Raw genomic sequence first — 17270 nt, 5'->3', positions numbered from 1 at the left:
CCTAAGGCGACGCAATGTCAAGGCACATCTTGTTACAAAAGGGTATGGATGGAATGGTAAATCCGGGATTTCAGAATCGGGTTTATTATAACGTGATTTTTTTTGTGACAGCATTACAGCGTAAAGACGTAAAATTGCTGTAAATTGCAAAATAAATAAAAATGCAACTAAGGAATATTGAGGTAGTATTGATGGAATCAAGAGTCGTTCAGAAATTTGGTGACGGCGGCGGGGTGGGGGAAGAACCTGTTCCTCTAATTCTCTGTGTATGGGTCTAAAGGCTAATGTACCTCCTTTGTTTTTTTTTAAATTTGCAATTGTAAAATTGAGAATTGAGAAATAGATTAACTGCACTCTTACGGTTCTCGGTATTTTGGTTTTCTAGTCAACTACTTTTTTTTAAGCCGAGCTGCATTTTTTTTTACTCGGATGAAACCGGGTTCGGCGTCAGCCGCCGCGGAGACGGGATCCGCCTTGAGCAAAACGGTGGCCCTATGATTCCAGCTGATCATGCGATTGGCTTTCAGATCCGGTCGCTGTTGTTTCTTCAGACCAGGAACCAAATCGAGGAATGAAAACCGAAAGTGACGAGAATGAGGGCGGTGATGAATCAGTGCCACTTTATAAAAGGAGGGCGATAGCGCGGCTGATCAGACATAGCAAGAAGACTAATCTGACCGACAGGCAGTAGATGAAGCGATCTGTTCACTGGCATTTTGATTATTTTACAGTATTTTAGTGCTGTCGCCATCGCTAGGCGAAGCAGCAGTGAGGTGGACAGGAACAAAACAAGGTGAGCGCGACAGTAACCAATAAGACGGGCGGAGATGAGTGTTGTCTCGTTGTAGATTAATGTTCGGGGTCGTGAATGGGTGAACGGAATGAAGGAGAGTGGATGTATTTTCGCGTTCTTGACAGCGACAAGCTCCCCAAGCATGAATAACTCATGACAGTCAACTCTGGGCAAAGTTCTTCCGGAAGTAAAGTGCGTAAACAGAACGCGGAAGTATGTTTATTGTTGTAACAAAGTAACTGCAGTGAAAAACTTCTTAACACCAGGGGAATTGCCTTGAAAATGCTCCCTGCACCCCTTCCCCTATAAAGGTGACCGAATTGCGCTGCCTTCGCGAATATGTAACGCGAGTTGCGTCCTCGTCCAGGTTCTGCCGAAGATGATGTCACGAAGTGGGTGGAGATTGGTGACCCATTTTTATTTCCCAAATGCTGATCAATTATATACGGTTTCTCGGTATTTTAATCGGATTTTCCAAAACAGCTTTGTTCAGAAAACAAAAATTGTTTTGACTTGTTTCCGTACCCACTCACTCAAAACGGGAGGGAGGTATGCCTGGCTACCGTGATAATTCTTATCAAATAAAATTTCACGCAAACAGGCGTGAGAATATCATAGCTCACATTTTTGTTTCAGTGTGAAACAAGAGGGCGACCTTCTGGTACGTCTTTGTTATTCAGACCTTTGCTATTGACATTCAATCCCATGGCCTAACTTTTTGAACATATTGACAACAAACCGAGTAACCTAATAAATAAATAAGGCCACCTTTACGCGAGTATGGAAATAAACTCTTGCTTCCTGTTTTGCAGGATGTAATTTCACCGATAATCCGGTGTTTGTTTTCGAAACTCTTTTGGTGTTGAAATCACCATTTTCCAACAAATGTGACACAGTGAATTTGCTTTGATAATATTGGGAACAGAGGCTCATTAAAAGTAATGTTTGTTTACCGTAATTGCTGCAAAATAGGAGGAGACCGATTGTAAACTGCAGCGATCCATTGGCTTATATATTTGCTTTTTTTCCTTATGCGGAGGTAAAGTAGCGGACATATTGGGACTGGGTTCGAAATGTTGCTATGCACGTCTAAGTGTATGTCTGTAATAATCGTTGTCACCATGGTAAAATCACCACGTTACCTCTCCCATGGATGCTTTCAGACCGATGTGAAAATGATGTCATTGCACCATTGGGTTACTGCACCATCAAGTTGTTTCCTCGCTCTACCTTACAGTATTCCGGGGGATGCATGTTTTTGCCAAAACTGTGAAAGCTAGTGCCATTTCCTGATGTTCTGTAAGCAATTGCCTGCAGGTACAGTATAAACTGACGCTGTTGATTGTGTGACCTCTATCTATCATTCGCTCCCTCAGTGAAGGTCAAATCATCCTTATGGGCATTACATGTTTGGTCCTACCAGGGAGGACAGCAAAGACAATGTTTAAGTGCATTTTAATGTAAGTTTAACTGTGCAGTAACGCAAAAATATTTCAGCTTATTGGGACACCATTTATACTCCCGCCTTTCCGGTGAGCTGTAAGACTTTGTTGTGCTGAAAGTAGGAGTTGATCTAGTGAAGGTAGTAGCGCCGGTAGTTTTATCAGAACCCTCCAGTGTTCGCTCGGGTGCGTGCTGCTGACCACGACGGATAACGGTACTCTGGCGGAATGAATTGCTCAGAGTAAAAATAACGATGACTTCGTTTCAGAAGATAGATACTTCATTGATCCCAAAGGAAATTGCATTGTTACGGTAGCATTACAATTGCATAGATATACAAATATCAGAGGCGAAGTAAGAAAGAATAAAAAATAGGTTACCTCTTACAGGAGGGGATAATCACTTCCCTGGCTATAGGTTGAATCATAGAGCCTAATGGTCGAGGGTAAGAATCCACCGCTCTTTTGGAGCAGCGCAGTTGTCTTAGTCTATTACTAAAAGTGCTCCTCTGTTCAGCCAAGGTGGCGTGCAGAGGATGAGAAACATTGTCCAGAATTTTCCGTAGGGCCCTTTGTTCTACCTCAGCCTCCAGTGTGTCCAGCTTGACTCCTATAATAGAGCCGGCCTTTCTGATCAGTTTATTAAGCCCGCCCCAATGGCTAACGGTTCTGGTTCCACTAACACGTCAAATATGTGTGAGAGTCAATTACTTTGAGTTTCAATTATGAATTAAAATATTGTATAAAACAATCAAGTTTAATATTAGTACTTAAGAATAAACTTATCAATTTTATTAATATAAACGTTTATTAGGTTTTCTAGGGGTGCCATATTCATCACATGAACCATTATTTGCATTAAATTTGAAGGAAGTTGCATATAAGTTTGCCTTCTTGGGAAGCAAATTTATATTTATCTTTCTGCTAGGAATAATTATCTAAAATATCTGAGATTGGCAACTTGAAAGTTGAGTAAAAAGTGCAGACCAATTTGATAATCATGATAAAATATGTAAGACAAAAGTACCATTTCATTCTTACTGTTGAGTAAGATTTTTAAAAAAAAGGACAATTAGGTTTGAAGAGATTAAGTGGTAATGATGCAATTCTTGTTTTGGAAAGCTATTCTTATGATGTTTGCATCACATGACAAGAACACAACATGTTTTTAGTGTGTATTATGTTTTGAAAAAGGTATAGGTGCTCAGTCTTATGATACAGAGCAAATTGTATTCTATTTTACAAAGATATCTACCGACATATATTAAATACTACATTTGAAGGAGGATTTGAGTGTAAAATGTGCTTCATTACAATGGAGACCACTTTAATTTTCCTTAAGATCTCAGAGAAATTGTAACAAATATTTATTGCCTTGTGGGCATGAATTTTTTTCATAGAAAACCTACAGCACAATACAGTCCCTTCGGCCCACAAAGTTGTGCGGAACATGCCCCTATCTTAGAAATTACTAGGCTTACCTATAGCCTTCTATTTAAAATTTTCCCAGCGACATCACAGTTCATGTTAAGTTCACATAACTTAAGAAACAGAATGTTGGATTGGTGGTAAAGAAAATGTTAATTGTGCCATGTGTGCAAACCATCATTATAAAAAAATTAAAATGATGCATCATAAATGTACTGCTCCCCTTATAATCTCTTATTAGTCTCTGGCATTAATTAAACTACACCCCAATACTGTTACAGCATTGCGACAAGTCCCAGTTGCCCCATGTTATTCACTGTTACTTCGAAGTTGTCATGTAAATGCATCAATACATAGCATTTATGTATACTACTATATCCTATTAATGGGAAGCTTGCATTAGATATTTTGAAGCAAGGAATTGTAATTAACGCTTATATCAGGCTCTGTTTAGTTCGTTACTCCCAGTTGTGCCACTGGCACTTAGGGCAGCAATGAAGATTACCCATCACCGTCTGACCTTGGCCATCTTCTCTGTTGTGCCCCAGGTATGGTTCAAGGTCATTATTTCTGTCTCTGTGGTATGGCACTAAATTGTCTTTGGTCTCCCCATTTCCTCTGTCCTTCAGGGGTTCAGTGAGTGCTGACGATGATGGAGTTGGCCTCTGTTCTCATCACATGTCCAACCTATCTGCAGCATTTCCTCATGATGATTTTGGCCTTGAGCTCTTGGTGACACTGAATAAGGGTGATGAACTTAGAACATGGATCAGTACATGCAGTCATGATGCAATGGCCTTAAAATGGTTTTGGCTATCACAAGGGCAGGATTGGCTGCTTGGTGTTCCAGGGTTTAGATCCACCTTTCTCAATCTTTTTGCCCTGGAGGAAGCCTTGAAATAATTTTCAGGTCTCAGGGAACCCCTGCGTAAAAACTATTGCAGGACATTTACAGCTCATGGTACGTTAGTGTGATCGGTAAGTTGTAGGTATAGTTATCCAAAATAATTATCAATGCTCTTATGAGTAGAGAATGAATTCTTGCAAACCTTTCCTGGGAAAAGAACAGTTAGTTAAGTTTAGCTTAACTTTCTTGAAATTAATCTCTTTCTTTCTTGTTCATAAATTTTAAAGGCTCATAAGGCAAACATAATAGGTTTCTGTTAAATAACTGGCTTAAACCAAAATGGTATTTCATTTTTCTGAAGGTAGGCTTGGTAGATTTAATTGAAATAAAGATTGTAAATTGATTTTATTTTATGTTATTTACAACATGAACATTTATCGACAAAGTTGAATAGTAACGTTATTAAAAACTATAAGCTAAAGCGATATGAATAAAAATATAGCCTAAGACACAATTTTATACAAGACTTTGAAAAAACATTTACTTACTAAATGAGACATGTCTGTAAAACACATGCGTTAATAAAATATAAAAAAGAAAGCATAATAAATGAGAAAACTGCAAAAAATATGAAAACTTCACAATACAATTCACTTTTTGCAATGTTTACAACAACAGCAAAGTGGCAGGCCAACAGCTGAGTTGCGGTGTGGAAGAATTCCTTCTTTAGAATGAAAATTTCCCTCCAGTGTTCTACTACATTGATGGCTTGTTTGATCCTATAAGTCAGTGCATAAGGGGAAGTTGGGCGAGTTAATTCGAGAGGGAGAGGCTGACATTACAGCCCAAATTGGGTGAGTCCATTCAATGCTCAGAAAGTGCACTTCACGTTCCTCATCAGCCTCTTCTCCATCAATTATCAGCCTACCGTCCTCCCCTCCGTGCAATACAGCATTCACCGTTTGTCAACGGCCTCCCCTATCTCCCGTTGAAAACTGGGAATGGACTCAATCAGATAACTGTGCTCTGCCGTACTGGGCTGAGAGATTTCGAACGAGATAGTTAGCTGGGCTGCCTGGCCACAGCCCACCACTGTGAGTACTAGCATTGCAAGTTGCACAAGTCCAAAAAATGATGTTACTTTTTTAACCACAGTCTCTCGCGGAACCCTTAGCAATTTTCTGTGAAACCTCAGTTGAGAAACCCTGGTTTAGATGTTTGAAAGGTGACAGGGAAGTAAAAGACACGGCATTGCTGATCATCAATAATGTCACAGCTTCAGAAAGGAAGGATATCATGGAGGGAATACCTACTGAATCAATGTGGGTTGGAAGTCAGAAACAGGAGGGTGCAATCACCCTGTTAAGAGTAGTCTACAGCCACCCCACCCCCCATTCTGCCCAGCAACAGGGAAACTGAAGAGCAATTAAGTAGGCAGATTTTGTAAAGGTCAAAAATAACAGTTGTTGTCATGGGTGATTTCAACTTGCCTAATATTGATTGACACCTTAGTGCAAAAGGTTTGGATGGGGCAGAGTTTGTTGAATGTGTTGGGAAGGATTTCTGATACATTATGTACACAGACCAACTGAAGGAGAGGCCTCACTGCATCTTGTACTAAGTAATTAATTTGTTCAGATGACAAATCTCGCAGGATGAACATCTCGGAGATAGTGACCATAACTCACTAACATTTAGCATAGCCATGGGCAAGGATGGGAGCAGACTGTATGGGCAGGTATTTAATTGGGGGAAGGCAGATTATGAGGGTATGAGGCAGGAACTTAGGTGCACAAATTGGGAGCAGATATCCTCAGGGAAATGCACAATGGAAATGTGGAGGGAGCACTTGCATGGGGTTCTGAATAAATTTGTCCCATCTGAGGTAGGAAGAATATGGCAGGATGAAAGAACTATGGTTGAGAAGAGAGGTGGAACATTTAGTTAAGAGGAAAAAGGAAGCATACTTAAGGTTTAGGAAGCAAAAATGAGTCAGAGCACTTCAAGGTTATAAACTAGTCAGGGAAGAGCATAAGAATGGATTTAGGAGAGCTCGAAGGGGACATGAGAATGACTTGGCAAGTAGGATTAAACAAAACTCCAGGGTCTACATGTACGTGAAGGTCAGTAGGATAATTAGATCATTGGTAGGGTTGCTTGGGGATAAAAGGGAAAACATTTGCCTGGAGTTGGAGGAGGTCCTTGATGAATACTTTGCTTCAGTGAGAGGGACCTTTATGATTGAGGTCAGCACAAAACAGATGAATGAGCTAGAGCATATTGAGGTTAAAAAAAAGGCAGTGTTGGAGCTTTTGAAAAACAATAGTATAGATAACACCCCGGGCCCTGATGGGATATATCCCAGGTTACTACAGGAAGCGAGGAAAGAGATTGCTAGGCCATTGAAGATAACATTTGCTTCCTCACTTCCCACAGGAGTAGTATCTGAGGATTGGAGATGGGAAATATTGTTCCTTTGTTCAAGAAGAGTAATAGACCAGTGAGTTCTATGTCAGTGGTAGGCAAACTCATGGAGAGGATTCTTAGGGGTGAGAATTTGGAGAAGTATAGACTTACTAGAAATAGTCAGCATGGCTCTGTGAGGGGCAGGTTGTGCCTCACAAGCCTGACTGGCTTTTTCAAGAAAGTGAAAAATACAAATTGAAGAAGGTAGATCAGTGAATGTGGTTTATATTGATTTTAGTAAGCCAGTTGGACAAGATTCCCCATAGAAGGCTCATCCAGAAAGTCATGAGGGATGGGATCAATGGAAACTTCGCAGTGTTAATACAGAATTGGCTTGCACACAGAAGGTAGAAGGTGGTAGTAAATGGAATATACTCTGTGTGGAGTTTGGTGATGTAGTGTTATGTGGGGAACTGCTTTGAGAACCCTGGTGTTTGTGATTTTAATAAATGACTTGGATGAGGAAATGGAAGGGTGGGTTAGTGCATTTGCACATGACACAAAGGTTGGTAGTGTTATAAATAGTCTAGAAGGTTATTGCAGGTTACAACAGGACAAAGTGCAGAGCTAGGCTGAGAAATGGCAGATGGAATTCAGTCAAGAAAAGTATGAAGTGATACACTTTGGAAGGTCAAACTTGAATGCAGATTCAAAGATAATGGAAAGATTTTTAGCAGAGTGGAAGGACAGAGGGATCTTGGGGTCCAAGTCCACTGGTCCCTCAAAGTTGCTGCCAAGTTGATAGTGTGAATAAGGAAGCATTAGTTTGTTGGCTTTCATTATTTGGGGACTGAGCTCAAGAGCCATAAGGTAAAGTTGCAGCTGTATAAAGCTCTGGTTAGACTATACTTGGAGTATTGTGTTCAGTTCTGTTCACCTCATTTTAGGAAGGATGCAGAAGCATTAGCAAGAGTGTAGAGGAGATTTACTAGGACGAGAAGTGACTTTATAGAGATGTATAAGATTATAAGAGGCATAGATAGAGTGGAGCCCCACTCAGCCACTTTGTTGGTCATAAGGAAGGCAAATACAAAATTAGCTTTCATTGCTAGAGGACTAAAATATAAAAGCAAGGATGTAATACTGAGGCTTTATAAGGCACTGGTCAGACCACATTTAGAGTTTTGGACCCCTATCTAATAAAGAATGTTTTGGCATTGGAGAGGGTCCAGAGGAGTTTCACGAGAATGATTCTAGGAATGAAAGAGTTAATGTATGAGGAGCATTTGGTCGTTCTAGACCTGCACTTTCTGGAGTTTAGAAAGAGGATGGGGATCTCAATGAAACCTATTGAAAATTAAAAAGCTTAGAAAGAGTGAACGTAAATGTGTATTTAAGTAATATTTGAGTAATACTGTAAATATGCTGTTTGATTATGCATTCTTTGTTTAAATAATTCATAATAGTTATATGTATGAAATAAGGGAATTGCATACGTCGTGACTCTACCGTGTCATACGTGTGCACCTCACTGACAATAAAAACTAAGTTGGACTCTCATTTCGGACTCTCTCTTTTCCTTTAAATTAGTTTGATGGTTTGGAGTTACAAAACAAAACCACGGAGATGTTTCCTATAGTGGAGAGTCTAGGTCCAGAGGACACAGCCTCTGAATACAAGGACATCCCTTTAGTACAGAGGTGAGGAATTTTAGCCAGAGGGTGGTGAATCTGGAATTCATTGGCACCGATGGCCATGGAGGCCAACGTATAGAGAATACATAAAGCAGAGGTAGATAGGTTCTTGTTAGCAGAAGCGTTAAAGGTTAAAGGGAGGAGTCAGGAGAATGGGGTTTAGAGGGATAATAATCAAACGGCAGTGCAAATTCGATGTCCCAAAGACCTTAATTCTGCCCCAATGTCTTAGGGTCTTAAGGTTGTACAACAGCCAGTGTCTTTTTCCCAGGGCGGCAGTGACCGATATCAGAACGCATCTGTTTAGGGTGAGTGGAGCAGAGTTTAGTTGTGATGGCACAGGTGGGCTGTTTACACAGAGAGTGGTAAAGACCTGGAACGTGGTGTTTCAATAGGTTTCAATAGGTAAATTTGATATCTGAGAAATGTATACTTTTGCTGTGGGAGGTGGTGTTAGAGACTGATACAATAGGGACATTTAAGAGGCTCTCAGATAGACAACAAGGATGAAAGGAAAATAGAGAGTTATGGCCTATGTAGGGGGTAAGGGTATATTGATTGGGAGTATTTTAAAACTTTGTAAGATGAAGGGTCTATACTGTGCTGTACAAGTTCTGTGTTCTGTATGAGTCCGCTGTAGATGATGCTTTCAGATTGTGGCATTTGGATAATCTTCTTCATGTCCTTTATCCAGGATCAATTTTATTTGCCATATACATTTACAGGTACTAGGAATTCGTTGTGCTTTGGTGCGACATGCAACAAAAAAAACAATATACAACATTTATAAAGAATTATATAAAATAATGCTGGAAGTATGCATATGGAATAAAATGTGCATAAATAAATAAATAGCAGCATGTATTTACAATGTAGGCAGAATTATAAAATGTTTAGTTACAGTGCAGTGCAGTTACTGACGTAACTCTGGGCGAGAGGTGGAAGCTAACTAGAATAGTTGATCAGATTAATTTAAGTAATACACACAAAATGCTGATGGAACTCAGTAGGCCAGGCAACATCTATGGAAAAGAGTAAACAGTTGACATTTCAGGCCAAAACCCTTCATCAGATTAACTGCCCGGGGGAAGAAACTTTTAAGGTGGTGTGAAGTTTTTGTTTTAATAGCCCTATAGCTTTTGGAAAAAACAGTTTGTCCTGTTCCTCTGAAATCAATTGTTCGACCATGTGGTGAAGCAGTATTCTGGTGGTGATTTCAAGTCAGTGACATTTGTGGTAAAATCATGTTGACTCCATGAATCCCGGTCAAACAAAGAGGAAAAATACATCCCATTTTTAATTACTAATGAATAATGTGTCCAGCAAGTGATTATGCCTAGCTATCAAAAAGTGGCAGGGTAGCATTGTATAATGAAATAATACTAGCCATTATAGAGGATGGATATTTGATTGAAGTACCAGAGGTCAGCCAGCGCTTCTGCAACCTGGACTGGATTTTTTGTTAGTTATTTTTAACTTTTATTTTTTCTCAACTCAAGCTGGTAAAACCTGAGGTACAGGCATAGCCAAGCAGGCTCATTTCTCAATTGCTAGGAACTTTCAGACTACTCTACTGGTGTTCTGAAGATTTACGTAACTATTCCTGTATAGGCCTAATTGTTTAATGCTTTGTGTGGTGACTTTGGGATGATACCAATTGTAGATATTGCTATTGGGACAACGTATACTCTTGTTCATGTTCCATAGTCTTTCAATTTCCTCTTTTAATTCAGCACTTTTCTGGTGCTTTTCACATTGATTTCTATATGTGTGTGTTTGGTATGGCTACATCAATTTAATAAGTTGTTCTTGCTTGTTTATCTTGTAATATTATATCCAGATGGTTATTATGGATTGTCCTATTTGTAATAATGAATCAGTCATAATATAATTTGTGGGACTCTGACTCTAAAACTGGATCAGGCTTGTATTTATAGTGAGGTATGGTGTCTTTTATAAGACTGTATTATTATTATTATTATTACTACTACTACTATTGTCACATGTACCAAGATACAGTGAATAGTTTGTCAAGCATACAGTTTACTTCATTACACAGTGCATTGAGGTAAAACAAAATAAAACAATAACCAAACAGGAAAACATGTAACAGCTACCGAGAATTACAATGCAGGTATACAACAGGTGCAAGATCATGATGAGGTATATTGTGGGGTCAGGAGTCCAACTTATTGTGCTGAAGAGCTACAAAATAATCTTATAGCAGCAGGGTAAAAGCTGTTCTTGACCCTGGTGGTTTATGCTTTCAGGTTTTTGTACCTTCTGCCCAGTGGAAGAGGGGAGAAGAGAGAGTGCCCGGGATGAGTGGGTCTTTGATTAATAGGCTGCTTTACTGAGGCACTGAGAAGTAGTGACAAGTTCTAGCGATGGTGAACTGTGTCCACAACTTCATAGTTTCTTGTGGTCATGTGCAGAGTAGTTGCCATGCCAAGCCATTATGCTTCCGGATAGGATGTTTTCTATGGTGCAACAATAAAAATTGGTGAGGATCGACGGGGACAAGCCAAATTTCTTTAGACTCTTGTGGAATTAGAGGTGTTCAGGCATGGGCTAGACATATGTCAGGAAATATAAACTAGCATACACAAAGTGCTGGAGGAACTTAGTCGGCCAGTCTGCATCTGTGGAGGGGGATTAACGGTCACCAGTTCAGGCCAAGACCCCTCATCATGACTGGAAAGAAAGAGGACATTGTGTGGGAAGGAAGTGGGGAAGCAAATGTCATCAGTTTGGAGACTACTAAGACAGAACATGAAATGTTGCTCCTCCGGTCTGCATCTGGCCTCAGCATGGCAGTAGAGAAGGCAGTAGATACACATGTCAGTGTAGGAATGGGAAGTGGAATTAAAGTGGATGGCCAATGGGAGATTCTGGTTGTTACAGTGGATTAAACAAGGACGCTCGATGAAGCAATTTCCCCCAAACTGTGTCAGGTTTTGGTTGTCTTTAACCTGATGGCATCAACGTTCCAGTAACTTTTCACTTCTGTTTTCCTCACACCTTTTGTTTTCCCTGATACCTCTGGCCTCTTTACCCCTTCTCTTTCCTCTCCCTTGCCCTTCCAACCTGCCCATCACCCACACTTTCCTCCATCATGTTTCCACCTGCTTTATTCCATGGTCGACTGTCCCCTATATTTACGTATCAAGTATTTCAGTATACTGCTGCTATAATGTTAATGAATTACACAACATATGCCAGTGATATTAAATCTGATTCTGATTTCTATCAGATTTCATTTTCTTCAGCCCTTTGCCTCTTCCACTCATCACCTTCCAGCCTCTTCCAGCTTCTCAAATCATTCCCACTTCCCGCCTCCCCCTGCCACCCTCACCATCTCCCCATCTGCCCTGTCACACCTGGATTCATGTATCACCTGAAATCTCTGCTTCTCCCCCGCCCTCCACCTATTTATTCTGGCTTCTGCCCTTTCTCTCCAGTCATTTTGAAGTGACTTGGCCCAAAATGTCTAATGCTCATTTTCCTCCATTGACCTGCTGAGTTCCTCCTGTATTTTGTGTGTATTGCTCTAAATTTCCAGCATCTGCAGTTTCTCTTGTCTCACCAAGTACGTAGTATTCAGAGACCAATCTTATAGAACTGTGTAGAAGTCTTAGGTACACATATATATAGCTAGGTTGCCTGTGACTTTTGCACAGTACTGTGGTTGCCAATGTGGAGCAGAGAGCGAGTTTGTAAATCTGGCATGAGCAAAGGGTGGAGCAGTATGGCAGAGGAGTGCTGGGGCGGGTGCAGATACACTCAGCCCTGGCACACCGGGCAAGATCATTTTAATCCAAACAGTTGGTTTATTGATCTTTCTTCCTTCCCTCTCACTTCCCCATTTCTCAACCATGATTCCCCTCTCCCATTCTCAGTCTGCAATAGACCCATATCAGAATAAGGTTTATTATCACTCATGTCTTGAAATTTTTTTTTGCAGTGGCAGTACTGTACAATACATAAAATAACTACAGTATTGTTCAAAGGTCGTCGACACCCTATTTATATATACAGTATATGCCTAAGATTTCTGCATAGAACTGTAAATGTCCCATAGCTGTCCAGACTAGATACTAAATATGGAAGATTAGTTTGTAATCCTGTAAAAACCATCCCTTCAGGTATGGAAAACTCTGAGCTTTATGTAATTCTGCATTAATTTTTACAGCACTGTGCATTCCATATATAATCAGTTGACAGTGACACTTTGCAACTTTGCTTAAACTTAAACAAAAGCTAATAGCTAATAATTTATCATTGAAACTTGTCCTTGCACACCCATTCAGTGAGGGATGTGCATCTAGGTATTTGCAAACTTTACATGCCAAATAGAATGATGTCTATGGATAATATTTTTCATATTGTTATTAGGGGCTAGCTGATTATTTGTAGGGACGTGAAGTACGAAATGTTGCTTAGCTGATTTCAAATACGTGATCCTGAACAGTTGTCTGATATTCCACCCAGCATTCCCATTAATGTGAAAGGAAGCTGATCCACAGTGAGAAAATAATTCTTGTGCTTCTAATTGTTTTACGGGGAATCTCTATTTCTCGTAAGCAGAAGAGATTGTGCGCTGGCTGCAGAACCAGAATTAGAATCAGGTTTATTATCACTGCTGTGCAGTACGTCATGAAATTTGTTGTCCTGTTGCACCAGTACAGTATGACATATATATATATATATATATATAAACTAAACAATAAAATTGCAAAAAAGGAATAGCAAAGTAATTTCTGTGGGATCATGGATAGTTTAGAAATCTGATGGTAGACACCAAACTTTGAGTGCGGGTCTTCAGGTTCCTGGGTTTATTAGTTCAGGAATTTATTATTTTTTAATTTGCTGAGCTATTTATAAGGGTACATGAAGAAAATGTGCAGGGAATTATAATAACAAACTTCTCTTTTCTAATTAATCATTTGAAAATATTGCTAGAGAAAGGAATGACATCTGTCTACCAACAATGAGAGGAACTCTCTAATCTCAGAATCACATTATTGCCAGTCAGTGAAACTCACCAGCATTGATTGCCATTCGGTGCCAAGCATAAAGCACGGGGCATACCATAACAGACAACACAATAGCAACCAGCAATTTACAAGACAATATTGCAAACAGCCATAAGCAATCAACAAGTACTAGAATGGTCACATGCGTAAGCATCAATAATCAAACTTATATAAATATAAACAGAAACCGGGGGGGGGGGTGATTGATAAGTTCGTGGCCTAAGGTAGAAGGAGCCAACTTTAGAAAAACTAGCCCATTTATTTTTCAACATAGTCCCCTCTTACATTTACACACTTAATCCAGCGTGGAGCATACGGATCTCTTCTTTGTAGAAGTTGGCGTCTTGGACCTCCAGAAAGTGCTCCACTGCGGGGGTGATTGATGAGTTCGTGGCCTAAGGTAGGAGATGAGTTATACAGCTCTCGTTACATGCATGTGCAGTTCAACTCTTTGAGTGATTATGCAGAAAGTTTGAAGTTAATAACTCATCTCCTTCTACTTTAGGCCTCAAACTTATCAATCACCCTGCTGTGGACCACTTTCTGGAAGTCCAACATGCCGACTTCTACAAAGAAGGGATCCGTATGCTCCACAACTGCTGGACTAAGTGTGTAAATGTAGGAGGGGAAAATGTTGAAAAATAAATGTGCTAGGTTTTCTAAAATTGACTCCTACCTTAGGCCACGAACTTATCAATCACCCCTCGTAATTTTAATCAAATCCATGGATCTAGAGTCATCATTGAAATACCAAATCATAAGATATTTCAAACAAATTATGGATTTTGTTATTTTCACAGACCATCCTTGTGGAATCCCAGCTTCTAAACTTTTCACTGTTAAAATGGTTAACACGTTGAGTAACAGAACATCTAATTTTCCTAGGATTCATTGCCTGGGGAATTCAGTTCATTGCTGACACTGTTACGTTTGGAGAGAGCAGAGAACTTGGGCATGTTTTCAATTGTTAGTAAGTGTCCTTTGAGATCTGTTGGATGACTATGTGCACATAATTTGGGTAGAGACCCGAGCTGGATTTGCCTCTGGTACTCATTCAATCAAATTGATTGCGATGACTTGTAATCTAGGTTTTGCTAACAACTGTTGCTTGAACAAACTTCAAGGACTGAAGACAAGAAAAAAATATGGGAAGCATTATGAAACTTTTTTTTTGCTGCTTTTTAGACCTTAAACCAGGTTGCACCAGGTTTTCTTGGAAAGCTCTATTTGTTGCTGGTAAAGTAAATGACATGTAATGGCTTGATGTCCTTCACAGAGCAAGCCATTTCGAATGGATCCAGGCTACAGGTTGAGGGACCGAGAAGGTGAAGTGGAGAATCCATTCAGAAGAACAGCTACAGCAGAGCAGTCAAGACGAAATCCTAGAAGAGGGGATGGTAAGAGTTTGTTTTGGAAGATTACTGACAGTTCTTTAAGTCTGTATTTTAGATCTAGTTTTCTTTGTCTTTTACAATGTTCTTTTCTTCTTCCTCTCTTTATGCCTTTCTGAAGTATTCACCATTTACCAAGGTAGAAAGGCAGGTAAGTGACCTGCTTCCAAGCCTTAATGATTGCTGCTTGAAGCTGGATTGATAGAGAGGAATGGTGAGATCCTGGAATAGGAGGATCAGCTTGGGAGTGATACAGGACCTCAGGAAGACAGCAGGATTAGATTGGGATTGATATATACAGTGTGGAGAAAGTTAGTCTTAGAACCGCTGGGCCATGGTGATCCTGCTGCTAGGTTTGGAGGCCAATGATCTAAGGGTACATTGTTTTCATCTCCTCCATTCTTGTGGTTATAGGGTGGTCACACAAGAACATTAGAAGAACGAAAGATGAAAGGATTCCTACTAAGAGTCTGTTTCCAGTGGACAAAGTGTCAACAGTTAGGCTGAAGCATAAGGGTTTGACATTTACAGCTGAGATGAGGAACAATTTCTTCACCAAGAGTTATAAGCCTCCAGAATTCTTTATATTAGAGATTCTCAGGCGTAGCATTTTCATCATATTGATAGATAGATTTTGAGCATAATGAGAGTTTGAGGTTATTCCAATTGGACATACAAATGGAGAAGATCTCCCAGAATCCTGTGGCGTGGAGGGATAGGTTTCAGTCATTGACTGTCCTACACTTGGGGTCCTAGTTCTGGTTATACTGTTTCTAGATGATATTTTGCAACTTAACTTTGAATTCTTGCATCCAATAAAAAGACCTCGTGCGTAATGCCGCCTCTAGTAACAACCAAGATAGGGAACCAACCTCATTAGAGTACTGCATCACGGTATTTAATTTCACAATGTATTTTCAAGGTACAAGGTTCAGCTAAATATTGTTGTGTTCAACTTCTTGAATAATGCAGATATTTCAGGACAAGGGAAACCTGAGTCAGTGTTGATTGTTCTCTTTCTTTCCCCAAAGAGGAAGCATTAGTATTTATTCCTCTTACACCTAACCAGTTTTCATCTACTTCTTGCTTTGACTTTACTTTTTTTTTGCATTACTTTCTCATGTTTGTCTTAAATTTTCCATTCTTTCACTGTTGACCTTTACTCTCTGGATTGTAAATGAGATTGGCAGGTTTGATTCTGAATAGAGCCCTGCAGTATTAGATTGAGCTTGAATTTGTAAAACCATCCATTAAAATATCTTTCTTGCTACATTATCACAATATGGATTAGAACCTATAAACTATTAGCAATAAAACAATGATGACCATGTAAAATATGCATTAGTTGTAGAGTCCCAGAAGATCTGAGTTGCAATGATTATTAATGTAATGGATCTGAGAAAAGGCAGAAGACTGCATTTGATTCACATGATTTTTGTAAATATTCACATGGCCTTGAGGGACAATTTCTGATCTTGGTGCATGCCTTGATTCTTGTTTCCACTTTCTCCTCTTCTGGAGTCCACCTAACAGCTGAGGTAAGTGTTCAGGGTGTAACATATGAAGACTGGACCGCGGCATTGATTCTAGCCAGTAATGGGAGTTCAGCAGACTCCTAATGATCTTGTAGCACTGAGAGTAAAGAGGTTCTTCTTGTGTCCTGACCAACGCACACAGAAATAAATTTTCTTTTCATTTCCAACAAAACTAAAAAATGCTGGCAAATTTCAACAGGTAAGGTAACATTTGTGCAAACAGAAACAATCAATGTTTTGATTCTTTGACTCTATCCAACTAGCTTGTATTTAAGTTTCATATTTCCAGCACTTGCAGTTTTTAAAAAATATATTTTCATTCACTTGTCATTTCATCCTTTTGATTATGGGACTATAGCACACAAAATAGCTCCTGTATTTACCCACCCAAAGACAGTCAGCATACTATCAAAGGAGGTCACTGGCTATGATGCAATGTGGGAGATCCAACACACATGTAATCTCTGTGATTTTATATTTTCTCTCAGCCAGGAAACACAGCCTGTTTTCAAAGTGGCGTTCAGATAGTTATTAAATACACAGCCAATAAACCAAACTGTAGATAAGAAACTGCAATATAACTAGCTGGTGAATTTCAACTTTTTAAAACTAGAATGCAATTTAAATCCAAGAAAGATACTATATTATGCAATAATTTTGAGAACAGCACTTTGATGGTAAATGCAATATTAGTTGTA

General features: G+C 39.6%; 1 protein-coding gene across 3 annotated transcripts in view; it reads left to right on the top strand.

The window, feature by feature from the left end:
* The first annotated feature begins 571 nt into the window (after positions 1-571).
* Positions 572-17270, top strand: part of znfx1 (zinc finger, NFX1-type containing 1) — a 51362-nt gene continuing 34663 nt past the window's right edge. The window contains exons 1-2 of one of the 3 annotated variants that reach the window (XM_072239744.1): positions 572-793; positions 14923-15043. In XM_072239744.1, the coding sequence (XP_072095845.1) occupies positions 14938-15043 (106 nt within the window). In that variant the 5' untranslated portion in view covers positions 572-793; positions 14923-14937. Of the gene's footprint in view, positions 794-855; positions 986-1883; positions 2111-14922; positions 15044-17270 lie in introns of those variants that run through there. The other 2 variants (XM_072239737.1, XM_072239751.1) reach the window with 2 other exon arrangements.

This window comes from Mobula birostris, chromosome 2 (assembly GCF_030028105.1).
Source record: "Mobula birostris isolate sMobBir1 chromosome 2, sMobBir1.hap1, whole genome shotgun sequence".
In the NCBI taxonomy this organism is placed as follows: Eukaryota; Metazoa; Chordata; class Chondrichthyes; order Myliobatiformes; family Myliobatidae; genus Mobula; species Mobula birostris.
This window is presented reverse-complemented; position numbering and strand designations above follow the sequence as displayed.